The 16,808-nt window shown below is 34.2% G+C and overlaps 1 protein-coding gene across 1 annotated transcript; it reads left to right on the top strand.

Moving 5' to 3' along the window:
* Window positions 1-4,204: 4,204 nt before the first annotated feature.
* Window positions 4,205-16,808, top strand: wry (weary). The gene is made up of 11 exons (XM_068770725.1): window positions 4,205-4,705; window positions 6,328-6,521; window positions 7,370-7,542; window positions 8,220-8,338; window positions 9,348-9,501; window positions 10,429-10,680; window positions 11,390-11,532; window positions 13,364-13,468; window positions 13,986-14,088; window positions 14,652-14,836; window positions 16,282-16,808. The coding sequence occupies exons 1-11, from the start codon at window positions 4,205-4,207 to the stop codon at window positions 16,486-16,488; spliced, it is 2,136 nt and encodes a 711-aa protein (XP_068626826.1). The 3' UTR covers window positions 16,489-16,808.

The raw sequence follows: 16,808 nt of genomic DNA, 5'->3' as shown, positions 1-16,808 counted from the left end.
GAATCTATTACATTTATTGCTTGTATTATATAATTATTTTCCATTTTAGCTACATTTAAAGTAAAGAGATATGTCAGATGAATGATTTTATCAAGGTCGTCTGAAAACGATGAAATCTAAGAAACTTGCTTCACCTTGTTTCAACAGCTGAAATAACGATTTTAAGTTAAGCTAATTCTGTTTTCATAAATGTAATGGCAAAAATTCGTCCTGGTAGAAGTATCGGCTGTTTGAAAAGTTATGATATGCGAATATCAGGATATCAAATATTCTGATGGATGTTTGCTTATTATGAAAATCAGCGGGAGCGATAACTATATGTGATTGCGAGTGAGCAGACGACGCTTGTTTGTGGGCACGTTTGGCCTCTAAGAATATGTGGTTATTTTTAATAAATTATTACATAGTTGCTCTTCAAGTCGTCACAATAATTTCTTAAAGAATAATAACTAAGCAAATTGGAATTGTAAATTAGTGATATAATCAGAAAAAAATATTTACAATTTTTTCGTGTGATCAATCACGTTCAAATTTCACTTCCGGCGTCATTGTTTCCATTTCCAGACAATTATAACATAAAAGTCTTCAAGACTAAGAGTGAATGGCTTTCTTCTGGCCAAGCGCATGTAAGATGGCTTAGGCCTCGTCATTGTTTAAGATTAGGTGAGACGGATGTCAAATTCTTCGCCTATGAATAATAAAAAAAACCAATAGCTGTTGGGTCTGATACGAACATTGAAATCAATTTAAAAGATATAATAATATTTTTTTTTTATCAAAGAGGTAACTAAGTTTTTCAATCTAGAGTTGAAAGATGGTTAATATAAAAACCAAGACTAAAAACATGGCAAAAAGACATGGACTTTTAAGAAGCAATCCTTAATTCGCTTCACATACCATACTAAATTTAAAGTCTATACCTATTGCCCCGTTGTATACATGTATCATAACGAAAAAATTACAACAGTAGAGTGTGGTTCTAATTAGGCTATTTGCAAACATCATATCATGACCATTAATACGATCAGGGATTTGCCATGTACTTTTAAAAATTATGACTAACGAAAAGACGATTTCATTTAAGTTTCTGTACAAAGGAAAAAATCTTTTGCACATGCTTTGATTAACGTTATTTAAATTACTTATCTTTATTTTAGAGATACGCAAGAAGTCCAGTAAGAATTAAACTTACTAAACCTTTGTTTTATTTTGTTTAAAACTGTATTATAAAGAGGAATATCACAAATATACATTGAACTTAATCTTTTGACAATAAAGAAACCTATAAGTGGATAGAAAGTTAAGTAAGCGTACTTACTTTCGTCAAGCATAAAATGCTTTTCGCGTATAAGTGCAAAAAACTGTGTACATAAGCTGCAGACAAACAAAAAGGGTGCGTCGACTCGGAAAACCGCGCTGCAGTCACTTACGTAATTAGTTGTTGTTCCCCTTTCAGCCACTACGTTATAAAGGCTCAATGACTCTCAAACGTAAAGGAAAAAACTCGTAACACATCTGTTTGGTATTTCTAATAAACTTACTGATTAGACAAGGATGATCAAGCGGAATTGTGTTGTGATCTTGAGTAGCATGAAGCGTAAGTATAATTGTACCAGCTACAATAATCGTGTAAGTGATAAGTAGAGGTACATTGATGCTTAAGCTTTTTTATTATCTATCGAAAATCAATCGTGTAACCACATACTTTTTTGTCTGGTACTAATCAAGTAAACATTGCGGAGAGAAAATTGAAAGCTATATCTCATATAGTATTTTTTGGCAGAGCGTAATGTTTTTAATTTTATATATTTACAATTTAATATCTAAATATTAACAAGCATTATTAACTTATGCTCCTATGATTTTCTATTTAATAGAATGTGGAAATTTAGGTACTTATTAGAACACTAGCTAAATTTCTTATCCTGTAAAGAAAATTTATAATTAGCGTACAAGCTGCGAGCTACTGAATTTAATAAAAAATGCTTTTTAGAGTGATCAACGTTTGAACAAACTGGTCAATCTGGATCTGGTTCAAAAAAAGTAAAAACTTAAAAAAAAAGGAAAAGAATCAATAAACATTTGTATGTTTATGCCACTGGATAAATATTTAAACTATGTGTGCTGGACTGAGGCCAGTATCATGGGCTATGATGTGAGAGTATTCTGAATAAAATAGACGAAGTAAAATTCTTCGGAGGCTGTATTGGCCGCGCGTGAGATAACCGTCGCTAGCGCGTTGGCGGATGGCCAACCGCTCACACTTCACTGTTTATTACGTAACACCGAAAGCGATACATGCATTGAATGTTACATCACACCTATGCTTTGCAATGGTAAAATAATAATATTGCAAATTAATAATTAAATTTGTCTCATAAATAGTGAAACGCAGTAACCAATCAGGTGGACAAAAATGTTTCAACATATTTGGTTTTTATTGATATTCCATTCCAACGTTCTTCGAGAACTTTGATTTTACATTTCATAAATATCCATTTAATGCCTATGTTTCTGTACATGCGCGATTCCTTACAAAATTTTAAAATTAATTATGTATTCGAATTTATACAAGAGTTAATTTTAAATTATTGTTAAAAAACATATCTACTATTAAGATTAATGGGCAATTATGTCTATCGTACTAAAAAGAAATACAATGTTTTTACATAAACTTTTACGTACGTTTTACAAAAATCGAAATTTTAAAATATTTTTAACAATCCAGTTAAGTATTGCCAAGTGTCGAGTTTATTTAAAAAGAGTGTAAAAATCTAAAGTTTATAAAATATATGTGTGGAAAAAAGTCTGTTTAATGTTTTTGTTATTACAAGAAGCAATAGTAGTTCAGTTTTATGTACCCAGTTATAGTTCAAAACGTGATTCATTATTTTTAAGATTAGGTCAAAAAGAGAAATTTATTGTTATTATACTGTGTTATGATATTAAGGCTACGGAGGGAAATTGGGCAAGGATATGGAGGTTGTGCGCAAAGGGTGCGCGGGTGCGGTGAGTGCCGGCGGTCGCGGCCGCCCTCAGCCCTCAGTGCCACGGAGGCTGCGGTCGACTGCGCAGTTCATCCGCAGCGCGAATCCACGTTTAATAGACACCTATCCTTAACAGAAAAATATTAAATATAAAATGTACTCACTTGTATAATCCTCTAACAGTGTTGTCTATCATTATTTTAAATGTTATAATTAGGTACGACTTTCGTACTATACTAAGAATCATCAATACGCATTTAATGTCAACATTAGATGAACTTTACCTTTTAGTCCTGCGTGGTGAACGGAGATATTTATACAGCAACGAAAAATAATGGAATGCTGTAATTTTATTATTGATGAAAAACTTACGTAAGTATTCAGTGTTTTTTAACAAACAAAAAAGTAAATGAATAATTACGTTTTTATTTATCTTCTTAAAACCCTTATCTACTTGAATTTTTATACGTTTATTGCTCTACTTTATTCTTTGACATACCTTCAAATATTATATTCTACTTTCGTACAGGAGTAGTAATAGTTTTCACGTAATAATTTAAAAAGTATAAACATACGGTCAACAGTAGATAACCCATTTTTTTAGCAAAATGTCTAAAAGTAATTTGTATATAAATATTTATTTCGCAATAAGGCATAAACGGGATTATTTTTACACTTTATATGATAATAATCTAACTGCTAGTTATTGATATCGCTATAAAGTGTTTTAATACACGATAACAATAAAATGGCTCAGTACTCATTATAATCATATAGTATACGCATACGTATAAAAAATAAGAAGCATCCTTGGCGAAAAAAATATATTTATAGAATTTCATTATAAATGCAAATTAGTTAAGTAAAGTTCGCCCGAAGTATGTCTTCTGATTTGAAGAGGGTCACCATCGAAGCGAGGGCCATTCAGCCTGTCCAATTATAGATGTTTTGACTGAGAAGTGGCCGCTCTTCTTTCACGGTTAATAAGAACGAACACTTCACTTTGGACGTGGCTATTATTAATCGGGACATGTATTGCTTACTATGCTAAATCACAGTATAAATATCTTTACAAATTAATAAACTTTGTGAGCTTGACAAGTGAATATGATGACAAATGAATTTTGATATTTAAACAGGAAACAATAGAAGGCGGAATAAATCACAGAGCGATTTATAAGAAGAGAATCGACACAGACGTTCCTATAGTAATAAAAATGAAGAATCTTCCAAAGCGAAGATTAATAGTTATGTCACTGATATTCCTTGCACTCGTGAGCCATGCAGTTTGCGAGTCTTCGACTACGAAGGAAGAGAGTGAATTGGTAACGAGCACCATAACACTTCTCGCTTCAAACTTTTCACTATCGACACAGTCAAGTGACAAACTATTACACTCTACATTATCGTTGATAACCGCTACTTCAACAACAAAAGAGGAGGCGAACACAACAATAGAGCACGCGACAACCGAGAGCACAACAACCATATCGAGCACAAAGGCTCCTTCAGAAGCTAAAACAAAGAGTTCAGTGAAAAGTGCAAGAAAGCAAAAGCTAAACACTACGTCTAGTGGCTATAGTGGGGCGTCGCATTCGCCTCGTTTTCAAGACCACTTGGGCGCTACGGACTGCGATTTGCCAGTGTTGCCGCGGGAATCACGTCTGTGGCGAGGAAATGAGACTCACGAACTGAACTTGCCCGTGACGGTAAGTTATGTAGTATACCCATGATATATATTTTAAAATAATTTTTTGCTAAATTGGTTACGATAAACTAGCGTAAACGAAACTATTGCTTATCTTTACGAATTAAATTTTGTCTATTTTTCCATGCTTATGAAGTAGAAACCTGTTAAACTCATGTTGTGGTCAATGTTGTGTATATGTATTTATCAATATAATATTTACATACGTAGGTCTATACATATCTTAAAACAAAACTAAAGAGTTACAACTACTATGTTTGTATTATTTACGATGTACAATAAAAGAAAACTCGTTCCGATTATCTTCACCGTACACGGATAGCTCTGGTGGAAGCTACGCTTGAGTAAACCATATTTCAGAAAAATATTATGCTGTTATTTGCGTAACTTTGATCGTGACAGCAACAAGGGGCACGGCGAGGTCAAATACATAATCTATAAATCGTTTGAGCGGTGAATAGAGTTTTATTTCTGAAAAAATCGAACTTTTTTTTAAACATTTTCAATCAGTATGACAGGAGAAAAACAATTATAGAGAAAAGCAGATCACGTTCTTGATTATGTGTTTACTATAAAAGCGCATGTCATTGTAAGAGTTTTATAAGCAATAATTAATTAAAATAAACATATGACAGAGAAATCCTATTACTTCAATTTATATTTAATACCTTTGCTTTTGAATTACCGGTCCTATTAGGAAATCTAGGGGGGTGGCCTGTGTCCAGCAGTAGAAGTTTTATAATGGCAATGAGTTTGCTAAAGACAATTTATTGAATCTTTAGGTGATTTTTTTAAAAATAAAAGCACTATTAAGAAGAAATGTTTTACTATATAGTTTTACTATTTAGTTTTACCTTCTATCTATAGAGAGTAGATAAAACTTATACCAGTTCATTAGTTCTAAAAAAGTCGACAGTCTGACTATATGTAATTTTCTCCGCTATAGATTTCCTGCTTTTATCAGTTTGTAGTGTTTATGCTTCCAAGGTATATTTTTTTTATTTATGTCATACCGTTTATAGATTGCAAATGCGTGAATAGGTGAAATAGCTTCTTTTATAAATTTGTCCTGGTTATTATTCTGTAATACTTAATTACTATATTAAAATTATTATGAAAAAATTATGTTAAAATTTCTGATATGTTCCAATAAAAAGGTCACCTCCATCATAATTTATAGGTTGAATTTAATTTAATTTACAGGAATTTAATTGATTTTATTTTATAGATTTAATTAACTTTAATTTACTTTTTTCAATAAGAAATAATTATTGAGATAAAACTTGTTTATTACCCACGCGCTTTACGATAGTCTAACACCATTCATTTTAGATTATTATTACTTCAGTAATTGTATGGTACGCAAGTTTTATTAAAAGAAATGTACATTTACAAAAAGTTATAAGTTAAACTGTCATCTCAATATGTTCATACTTCGATATATTGTAACAAATAATCTAATATCATTATGATTTCTAAAGAGAAAACAGTCTGTGCTATTCCTATTGTAATTATTAATAATATGTCAAGATAATATTTAAATAAAACGTGGGAGTATACGTGCCTGTTGTAACTTTAATGTCGCTCGGTAGTATAACTAATGTGTGTGACTTTGTGGTGTGGATGGAGGAGGAGTGTGGCGCCGGGCGAGGCGGGAGCGAAGAGGATTGCCCCCCGGTCATCGTATCGTGGGAGGGCACCGCCGACATCCAGAGCGGAGACATTCTTATCGTACGGATTGTCGACCCCCTGCTTCTAGACTCCTTTGGTCACATTGCCTCGAAAAATGACAGCGAAGATTCCAATTCCAATGACGTTAGGGAAAGGTTTGTTGTATTCTTTAAGTTCATAACCAAAAATAACTAAACTACGAATAGATATTAGAGAAGATTAGGAATAAAGAGAGATTCACTATACCGATTGAAATATAAGACTGTTGTGTGAACTAAATCGCATGATGGTTCAACAATGCCATTAATGACAATGTTAATAGTTTTATAATTTTGTACTAATGAAATATAAAACTGCTCTCAAAATTTGGATTCATCTAGCCTATGATCCTCGTAATACAAGAAATTAAAAATAAACCAGAAACGCACAAATTTCATTTTCAAAAAGTTATCATATCCTTGACATATATAACAATATTCCCTACGATATCTTAGATCTTTCTTTTCTTACCTTTCAATCTAAAATAAAATTATGTTATTAAATATAGCTCGTTATAACATTTTGTCAATCGAAATCTATGGAATTCGGTTTGTTGACTCATTTACATAGTTGACATTATTACATACACATCAAAATTTGTTGAATTTCATAAAAAAGCAACTGTTGAGTTTCTGGCTGGTTCTTGTCAGCAGATTAGCATTCCGAACCAGTGGTAGCTTGCTACTTTTAATTATAAAATAATTGAAGATTGAAAAGTGTACGTAAATGCGTTTAATAAAGATAATTTGAATTTGATGCAAGTACAGAAGTTTTTGTTATTTATGAAGAGTTTATTCCATAACAACTTAGATATTAGTATGAAAACATAACACATATTTTAATATAGGATTATACGTATATTTATAGATAGACTTTGCTTTATGATTCAGTGACCCGTGACAAGGTTCGTACTATGTTCATCGGTCCATTTCATAAGTCCGTTTATGGAAGAAATGTTTTCCAGGACGCATCACACGGCGCCCCAGCCAGCCGTGTACCAGGTGACGCGTCAGGGGCATCTACATTGCGATGTGTCGGATGGAATGCTTCTTGACATTACACCGCTTAATGAAAATGGTTCCAAACTGTTTACGCTTTACGACAAAGATCTTACTGAAGGCGTAAATTTGCTTATAGGTAACATTGTCGAATATTCAAATAAGATATTTTTCATATTTATTTTCTTCACGTTGTTTTCTTTTTAATTACAAGTCTCAATCTGACAACAATTTCAAACTTATGTTAACAATGAATACTTCGTAGATAGATATAAAGGACAGCAAATAACATTATTAATAAACAATATTACAAACAAATTGAAACGGTCATCCGTATGTTGGTCTTTTCAGATTACTATTTTTGATCGCATTTTCCGGATTGTACCCTTAGGGACTGTCGAAATTGTTGTTTTTTGTCTTCTATATTACGATTAAAGTGGGCGAGGGTCTTTTCATCGAAACGGTAAAATAAATAATGTAATGGCTCAATCTAAGGCTCCCGAGGGTGCGCACGGGCTTAATACTGTGAAAAAGTCTAGGGCTTATTACCTTAGCTTGGTACCTTCAACATTTTGCCTCCTTAAACCCGAGGAAACCGCCAATAGGAAAATAACATTATCGATAATTCAAAAATGGTTTGTAGAGAAAATCTTCACGAAACGTTGACATTTATTGGTGACGATTATTTTAAGTATTAAAAATTATATTTTATTATTGGCATTTTTGTATTCAAAATAAATCTTTATGATTTATAGCACATGTCGTAAAAAACTGATTTTTGATTGTGTGTAAATACTGGCTTCACTTTTATTGCAGTTGTTTCCGAGAACTGGGGCTCTCAATGTATTCGCTTGAGGGTGACTGTAAAGTCGGACAATTGCGGTGACTCGCAGGATTGTTCAGGAAAGGGTGTGTGTTACACGAACGTTTCTATGGTAAGCTGGTTTAATTATGTCCGTATGCATTGAATAATTAAAGCCAGACTGCACATTTATCGATTCGAGTACTTTCCGTGCTGGAATCTAATTGGCAAAACTTTGAGCAAAAGCAAATGCACCGATGTTCTCAAAAGAGATTTATGCATATTCAATGCGATTATTTCTACATTCAAAACATTTATAGCTTATTCAGATAATTATTATACACTCGATTTCTGTTTATGGAAGCTACAGCCGTAGTTAACCTGTTAAATACTAATAACTGTCACATCACATGTGATACTAGTTTTTGGTCAAATTTTTGCAATTTATGTGCTTTTACGTTTTCATTCTTATGTATTTATCACAAAATGTCAAGTATTATGTATAGTTCTTTTTGGCCTTCTACACACTGCTTCATTATAGTATTTTTTTATTTTTAACACTATGAAGACCTGAGCCGAGGCTTCCTAGTGAGTTCTTGAGCTCCGCTGCCTCAAAAAAGATTTTAGGCTAAGAGCTCTATGTTCCCTGCCTTGCGAACTCGCGGAATCTGGAAATGCCACTATGGTTGCAATAAAAGTCATGATAAAATACTAGTTTTTAAAGAATTTACATCAAACAAAAGTTACTGCATAAATAATAATAATAATAGCCTTTTATTTTCCTTCCATTATGGTATTGATTTTTTTCGCTTCGGTGGACAGTCATGAAGTGGCTCTAGGGCTGTCACTCGACTATAATACTCGCTTACCATTCCGAGATAAGGGCGGCCCGGAGAGCTGAACCTCGACTTCGTCGGTTGCTATCGCCTGGGTAATATTAGTATCACTTAGGAAAGCATTAGCGCTGGAAAAAAAGTCACTGCAGTAACACTTTATCTAGTACGATCAGGCGTTGTCGTCTTCTCTGTTATACGATCCGACCTTATTTGTAATAAGATTGGTTGGTTATCAAATGGCGTTGTGGTACAGTGTACATTGCCTTATTGCCTTCGCCGTGGTATTGACAGAATAATTGTTCTTAGGAGGGTTACGAGTGCCAGTGTTGTCGCGGTTACGTGGGCCCGCATTGCGAAGAAAAGGACGCATGCAATCCATTACCTTGCCTTAATAACGGCATATGTGTCGACCTGACACAGCCTCTCAACGGGGCCAACTATCACTGCCTTTGCCCTTATGGTATGAGTATTTACATCTATTACATATAGTTAGTCAGTCTTATGTACTTGTGATATTTACGTAATACTGTTATATTTTTTTTACTAAGAATTATCGGCTTATTTTGATGTATCTATCTATTTTCGTTAATTATTAAAACATTTTTAATTTTGAGATTTTCAATAAAACTTGTCTAATCATAATAATCTAAGTAATTCTACAATAAATAGTGTTTCTTCCCGGAAATCAGTGCTGTAGTTCTGACTTAGCTGCACTATATTACGTAGCAGAGTAAAGGTTATATACGTATTCGTCTTTTAAAAATATCTTGCTTTTAATAATTTTATCTTAAGCATAAAACACCGACACATAAAAAACCGACGAATCTTCGTCTTATTATTCTTCATAATAGTCAAAGGCATTTAAAATGAACATAGTAAATATTAGTTAACAAACAAATTACTTTTTAACTGGAATATTTCTATTTTATTGTGCATAATGCAAAACACATAATATTATATATTTTTTTAAATTAAAGAATTCTGTTTATAGCTACATTATATATTTAAAATACGTACATTAATAAACGTATTTAATGAAAAGAAGCGCCTACAGTTGTCCGACAGTCATTCCTTTTCATAGGTAAAAAAATAACGTTTAATTTAAAGTTTTAAATGTAGTCAGTCTTATTTAATATCCTCGCAGACAATAAGCACCCGGCTGCAATCAATTAAGGTGGGGCTAGTTTCTTTGCTACCTTTCCGAAGTATTTTAATGTCAAACAGAAATATTCGTAGTTTGTTCAACATCGGTAGAGTTTAAATGAGTAAAAATAATTCTGATTATAATGTTACTGATTATTAGGAAAACGTATAACTCTATGTTGATGTTGTAGATGCGTGCATTCATAAACGCCATAAAGAAGACATAGAGATATATTGTTTCCAGGATTTACAGGTAGAAAATGTGAGAAAGATCCTTGCTACACGGCGCCATGTCTGAACGGAGGTTCTTGTATGAGTATGGCTGCGAACGGATCCACTACATTTCATTGCGCGTGCGTTGCTGGGTGGGCAGGTCCACAGTGTGAGTACGCTGTTAGCAAGATATGCACCACGATACCCTGTGCTAACGGCGTATGTGTAGAACAGACAAAAGGCGATCGTGACGGTCAGAATTATCGATGTTTCTGTGAGCCTGGTAAGTTTAATAAATAGGTTCTACCTACATTCACCCTTTTAAACCTTTTACATCTAGATATAACCATATATAACTTTGTATACCAAAACATATTTGTTTTCGATTTATTTCAAAAACATATGAAAGGTTGCCAGTATACTTCATATATTTTATTATCAGCGGAATCATGTTCATTTTGAATGCAGCTCTACCGTTGTTGTTGTCCTCTGCATACCACAATACCACACTGAAATCGCCAACCTTCCAGCCAAGTGCGGCGATTATGATATTTATTCAACCTAGATAGATATCATGGAGGGAAGCCTATGCCTTCCAGCGGGCGTCATTGGGATGAAGCGACAAACGACTACCACTAGCACTACTACATGAAATGAATTTAATCTAATTTTATTTTCTGCTGAAATTATCTTATACTTAGTTCCAAATAAGTGATATAAATTATATTATTGATAATAATATAATTTTATTCGGGTACAACATTGGTATTTACAAAAATAATTAAATAATTTTAAACATATATTGTTTAAGTTTAACTCCTGCAAAGAACAGACTAAAAATTAACATACATATCTACTGACTTTATATAAAAAAAAATTCAACAGCGTAAACACGTAGCTGTTAAAATGTTTCCTCATTTACGTAAATTTTTTTTAATGTAAATCTTTCAAAATGTATAAATGGTAGAATAAACCGAGTACAATTGATATAGGGTACACGGGGGAGCGTTGCGAACTGGAATACAATGAGTGCGAGTCGTCACCGTGCATGAACGGGGGCACGTGTACCGACCGTGTGGGCGGATTTCTGTGCACATGTGGGCGCGGGTATGCCGGCAACATCTGTCAACTGAAGGTAATCGATAACACATTTAGTACTTACCTTAAAAATGAGTTTTTATTTTCAGTAGTACAAATCGGTAACACTTTCCACCACTAATCACCTCCTATGTTCTCGTAATTCTACGCTATCCATCATCATCATGACAGCCGATAGACATTCACTATAAGGCGTGGGCCTCCCCCAAAGGATTTATTTTTTTATTGGCATTTCCTTTACAATTTTGACAGTATCTTCGGATATGGCGGCGTTCTGTATCACCCGTGAGGAAAGCAACGGTGCCACTTTCCACCGTTTACGTGACAGTTTGTTTATGCGTGCACCACGGCCTGATCCACCGCTGGGTCACAGATGTACGAGGGACTCTCTTGAGTTCAAACCTATGTTGTACAAACTCAGAAAAACCCCTGTGAACATTTAGACCGTAACCGTGTTGGGCTCCACTGTACGCATTGCGCGGTAGGTTACCGGGAAGAATTTCCTCTTGTCAAAGCCTCCCCAAAGGTTTCCACGTTAATCATTGTAGTGCTGCCTGTTTCCAGCGATTCCTCACGACCTTAACTATGTCGTCGTTCTACCTAGTGGAGGCTTACCCACGTTGCGTCTACCGGCTCGCGTTTGTCACTCCAGAATCTTTCGTCCCCAACGGCCGGCGATCCCCTACCATATTAGATCTATCTAGTGATGTTATCAGTTTATAACAAAAATAATAAAATTAGATGCTTAAAAATTTAGTTAAAAGTGTAGTGTAGTAATTGCGTAATGTTTTAATGACTTCTTGGTTTTTAGAAAGGTTAAACAAAATCAATACGTAGTTATATCAACGACATTATAATAACATATTTGTCTTTATGGTATTGTAATATGTCTATTCTATGTTAATTAACCGCACCCATTAAAGATAAAATGTCGCGTAGCACTGACAAAGGTAAATACTAATAATAATTTGTTGAGTAAAATATGGACAACCCTGTTGACTTCCTACTCAAATGTGCGCTATGACGGTTAATGTGAAAATATAAATAAAATGAATAATGGTTTATGAATAACCTTGTATTTGCAATTATAATATGACTTTCTAATTTATTATGAAAACGTATAGTAAGCTTGTTTGTTTATTACTCACATATTCTGTATAGAAACAATATTACTCGTTTGCCTTTTTTCATACTTTAACGTTGTAACCATCATTAAAATTAGCCATGGGGCGTGTACAGCTTGACATAGGCCTTCTCCATAGGTTTCCAACAGAAATATTTAGGAGCAGCCTGCATTCAGTGTCTTCCGACGACCATAAGGAGGTTGTCTGTTTACCTTGTGGGTTGACGCTTTAAGCTACGCTCGCAGGTACATGGCCTTTACTCCAGAACCTACGTGGCCTATCTACTGCTACTTTAACTGGCCAATCCGATAGAATATGTCGGTTATTTTATTTTATTAAAATATGTTATTCAGTACAGTATTTGTCGGCAACAAACCATACCCACGGCCGAGCGTCGACTTTAGTCGTGAATCAAGAAAGCTTAACCTATTTCTGCAATTACAGTTTATTATAATAGCATTAGGTGAACGTAATGGTTATTTATATCTGCTTCCAATGTAAAACACTCACATCACAAGTGTGTTAAAGAGCAAGACAGGCTCAGTGTGGTGGCACGTAAGAGCCAGCTATTCGCGTTCACCTGTGATCGTTGACTACAGTCGATGCTCGTATCGAAGTGGTTAATGAGCATGTAATTACGACCCCACAACTTTAATTAATGAAACCGATATAAATAAGATTTTTCTACCATAATTATAAATAATTTTCGTAATTACAAAATTGATGACGCTACAATAATTCTAGGTGAACCTATGCTCTCCGAACCCTTGTACCGAGAACCGTTACTGCGTGGATCGCGGCAATACCTACACGTGTGAGTGCGTCGATTGCAACACACCGTCGAGATCGGTCAGTTAATGTTATCGTAATATATTTGGTTACCTATTAAGCCACTAACCGTAAAGGAGAATTTGTAATATTTTAATAATTGTTATTTATTGTATAAATGGTGAATGTATAGTATAGTTCATTTGACAACAAAGAGTTTTTATACTTTAAACCACTTTCCAATCACTCTGTGTGAAGTGATCTCTCCGAAATATCAATCAGTATTTTTTTTTAATGAAATGCGACTGGAAATAACTTCTGGCAGTAAAAAGTCTACAGAGTCAGATAGTAAACTATAATTAATTTTAATATGTAGTAATCTGAATTATGAAAACGCTTTTTACTACGTTATTTATTATTTCTGAAACCATTGAACTTTGGAAGGGTGTACCATACTTCAATAAACATATATATTCGCTCATTTAAAGCTATTACACCTATAACCAATTTTGTAATTGTCTTGATAGACAAATTTATTGCTTTGTTCCATAATAGAAGATTTTATTTATATTAAATTTAATAATAATATTGTTTACAGCCATGTGATAATAACCCTTGCGCACATGGTGGCACCTGTTGGAGCAGCTCTGATTCCTTTTACTGCTCATGCCGGCCTGGATACACGGGAAAACTTTGTGAAGGTATAATTACAGTTAAATATAAATCATTAAGGTTATACGTTTTTTAAGATATATTTATTTATTTATTTTAAAACAACACAGGAAATAATAAGATAGGCACGGTTTCAGAAAAATATATTTATGTATTTTAGTACAGTTAGGCAAAAGCCTAGAGCTATACTATAATTAGTAAATTTGTTCATTCTTAATGTTTAAGTTATTGTCAAAACGGCAGTTGTGTATTAATTTTATAAACTGAAGAGATGTTTCTACGTTGGATCCTTAATAAATTTGAAGTAATGTTATTTTTGTCGTAGAAAAATCGATGTCGATTATTAATATTATGTAGTATTTATTACGGAGTTATTTCAATAACATATACTTGAAATAACTTAAGTTAAAAACATTAAGCATTTATTTTTCCATATTGTTAAAGTAGCAACAGTTAAACGATTTCTGCAATGTTATATTTAAACTGAATAAAAAGTTAAGCGATATCGATATTTAAGCGTAGGAAATTGTTGCACACAAGATTGTTAACATATTGTAAATTGATAGCTCTCATGCACATATTTACGTTACAGAAGATTTTATCTTGGAACCGGTGGTGGATGGCGAAATGGGTGACATGGGCATTCGTGAATCCGACGAGCGTGCCGGTGGAGTACGAGAGCTGCGACTCCCTATGGGTCTGTACCACGATCGCCTGCACAACGTGTACATTGCAGCAGGAACACTTGGAGCTGCTATCGCTATAGTCGGCGTGGTTGTAAGTGTAGTTCATGTAAATATAAGCAATACATCGTCATCATCGAAGTCTACAGTTGGACATGAGCTTTCCTTAAAGATTTCAAATAGTGCCAGTACGAAGGGGCCTATATTCAGCAAGATCTTAACAAGACCGTCTGCCCGCTTTCGGTTGGATGTCATGCGCTGCGCTTGCCGGTCTGTTGTCTCCACCCCAAAAGCTTAAGGCACCAGCGGCGATTTAATCTGTGATATTTTAAAATTATAAAAAGTTTTGCTTACTTGTATATAAATGGATATTGTATTCGATGGAGGGACTACATCTTATGTCGTAGGGACCCCAAGTGGATTAGTCAAAAACTAGCTGGCCAATAAAAAATCATGTATTGATTTCTGTAGTGATTTTCTTGATTCTATAAAATTTTATTATGAAGTAAAAGAAATAGTATTATGAAGTATGAATGGATATTTTATTTTCTGTCATATCCTGATATTTCAAGTGCGTTGCAGTGTGGCTGTCGTTATATATTACGATAATAAATTATTTAGCTGTTAAAAAAATCGTTATGAGACAATTATGGTTTTGACGACTTATGGTTGAAATCGTGATGATTCAAATTTAAAATTCACGAAGTGACTGTTGAGAAATATTGTGATAAGGTTCATTTATTTACCTGTTAAAACAATTTATGGTAAATAAGTAATAATTAAAAATTATATCTATGATAAATTTCAAGACTAAATGTTTTACTATTTACTTAGAATAATGTAAAATCTGAAAATAATGTGAAATATATCTGTCTTAATATTGTTGTAGTAACTATCTATTGAAGATATGTATAGGGGAGATATACCATGAAGGTATTATGGTACGCAGAGGTTGCTGCTATCTATCCTCTATAAACTTGTTTGTGAGCAGTGGTAATACTAAATAATTAATACGAAAAGTTTAAATTGTATAGAATTGTATGCTGGGCATCGAACCCTAGACTTACTATCGCAAGTCTCTGTTCTCTACCGCTGAGCTCAGTGGTAAATTGTCTTGATACTCAGTGGTAAATTGTCTGTCTTGTCCCTTTATCATAACCCTGTCATGCAAAGATAGTGATTTAATTAGTAATTGTAAAGACAATAAATCTTTAGACTACGAGAATCAGATTTTTGACTCACTAGCTAGATTATGCATCATTGCACTGCATAAATTGATCATAATGCACTTCGTAGAGTGTATATATATATATAAGATTAGTATTATGTAACTAATCAACTTGAGCTTTACTCACACCGTCAAATTGTACCCTAAATATCACCACAATGAGTGCTGTTGCGCTGTCCGCATCCAGCAACTGATCGCTAACTATGCTGTCGGTCCACCTATTGCAGGCTGCATCTACTGACTGAAAGAATGAATATTGTAATATTAGTACGTCATTCAATATTAATTTTGTTACCATGTTCTTTTACCAGGTGACAGCGTGCCATTGCCGTGTGAACAAGACATACGCTCGCCTCCTGTCTCGCCTATCCCGCGTAGCAGAGGCTGGTCCTCCTCATCATTGGTTGCAGGACAAACGGGCACCGGCGCCCCCACCCCCGTCTGCTGCACTCGATACCACCGACATGTACTACACCCTCGACTTCAGCGACAGTCAGAGCTCACCTCTGATACAATAGCCATCACTTTTGAACTGCTCCGATGGGGAACGGTTCAAGATTGAAATTTAAAATCGTTGATAATTATTACAAAATTGATTTTCGCTTTATACTTGTCTTACTTATTTGTCTTTTTACTTGTGTGTAGATTTTTTTGATTTTGCTTACATTGCTGTCTAAGTTGCCGCGGGTTCGAGACGGTAGGTCGCAGAGGGCGCTTAGCGTAAAACCACTTTTTAAGGTAGCAAAGCTCGAAGGCTCCCTGGGGAGCCTCGGCTCGGGTCGTTACGTACTACACTTTTGTCGGATCGAGGAATTTAGATTATGATCTTTTTAAAAAT

The sequence above is a fragment of the Battus philenor genome, unplaced genomic scaffold (genome assembly GCF_028537555.1).
Source record: "Battus philenor isolate CCGP_79_NKW_IND1 unplaced genomic scaffold, ilBatPhil1.0.hap1 SCAF_3, whole genome shotgun sequence".
Taxonomy (NCBI): Eukaryota; Metazoa; Arthropoda; class Insecta; order Lepidoptera; family Papilionidae; genus Battus; species Battus philenor.
Note: the sequence above shows the minus strand (reverse complement) of the source record. Positions and strands in the feature narration are given on the sequence as shown.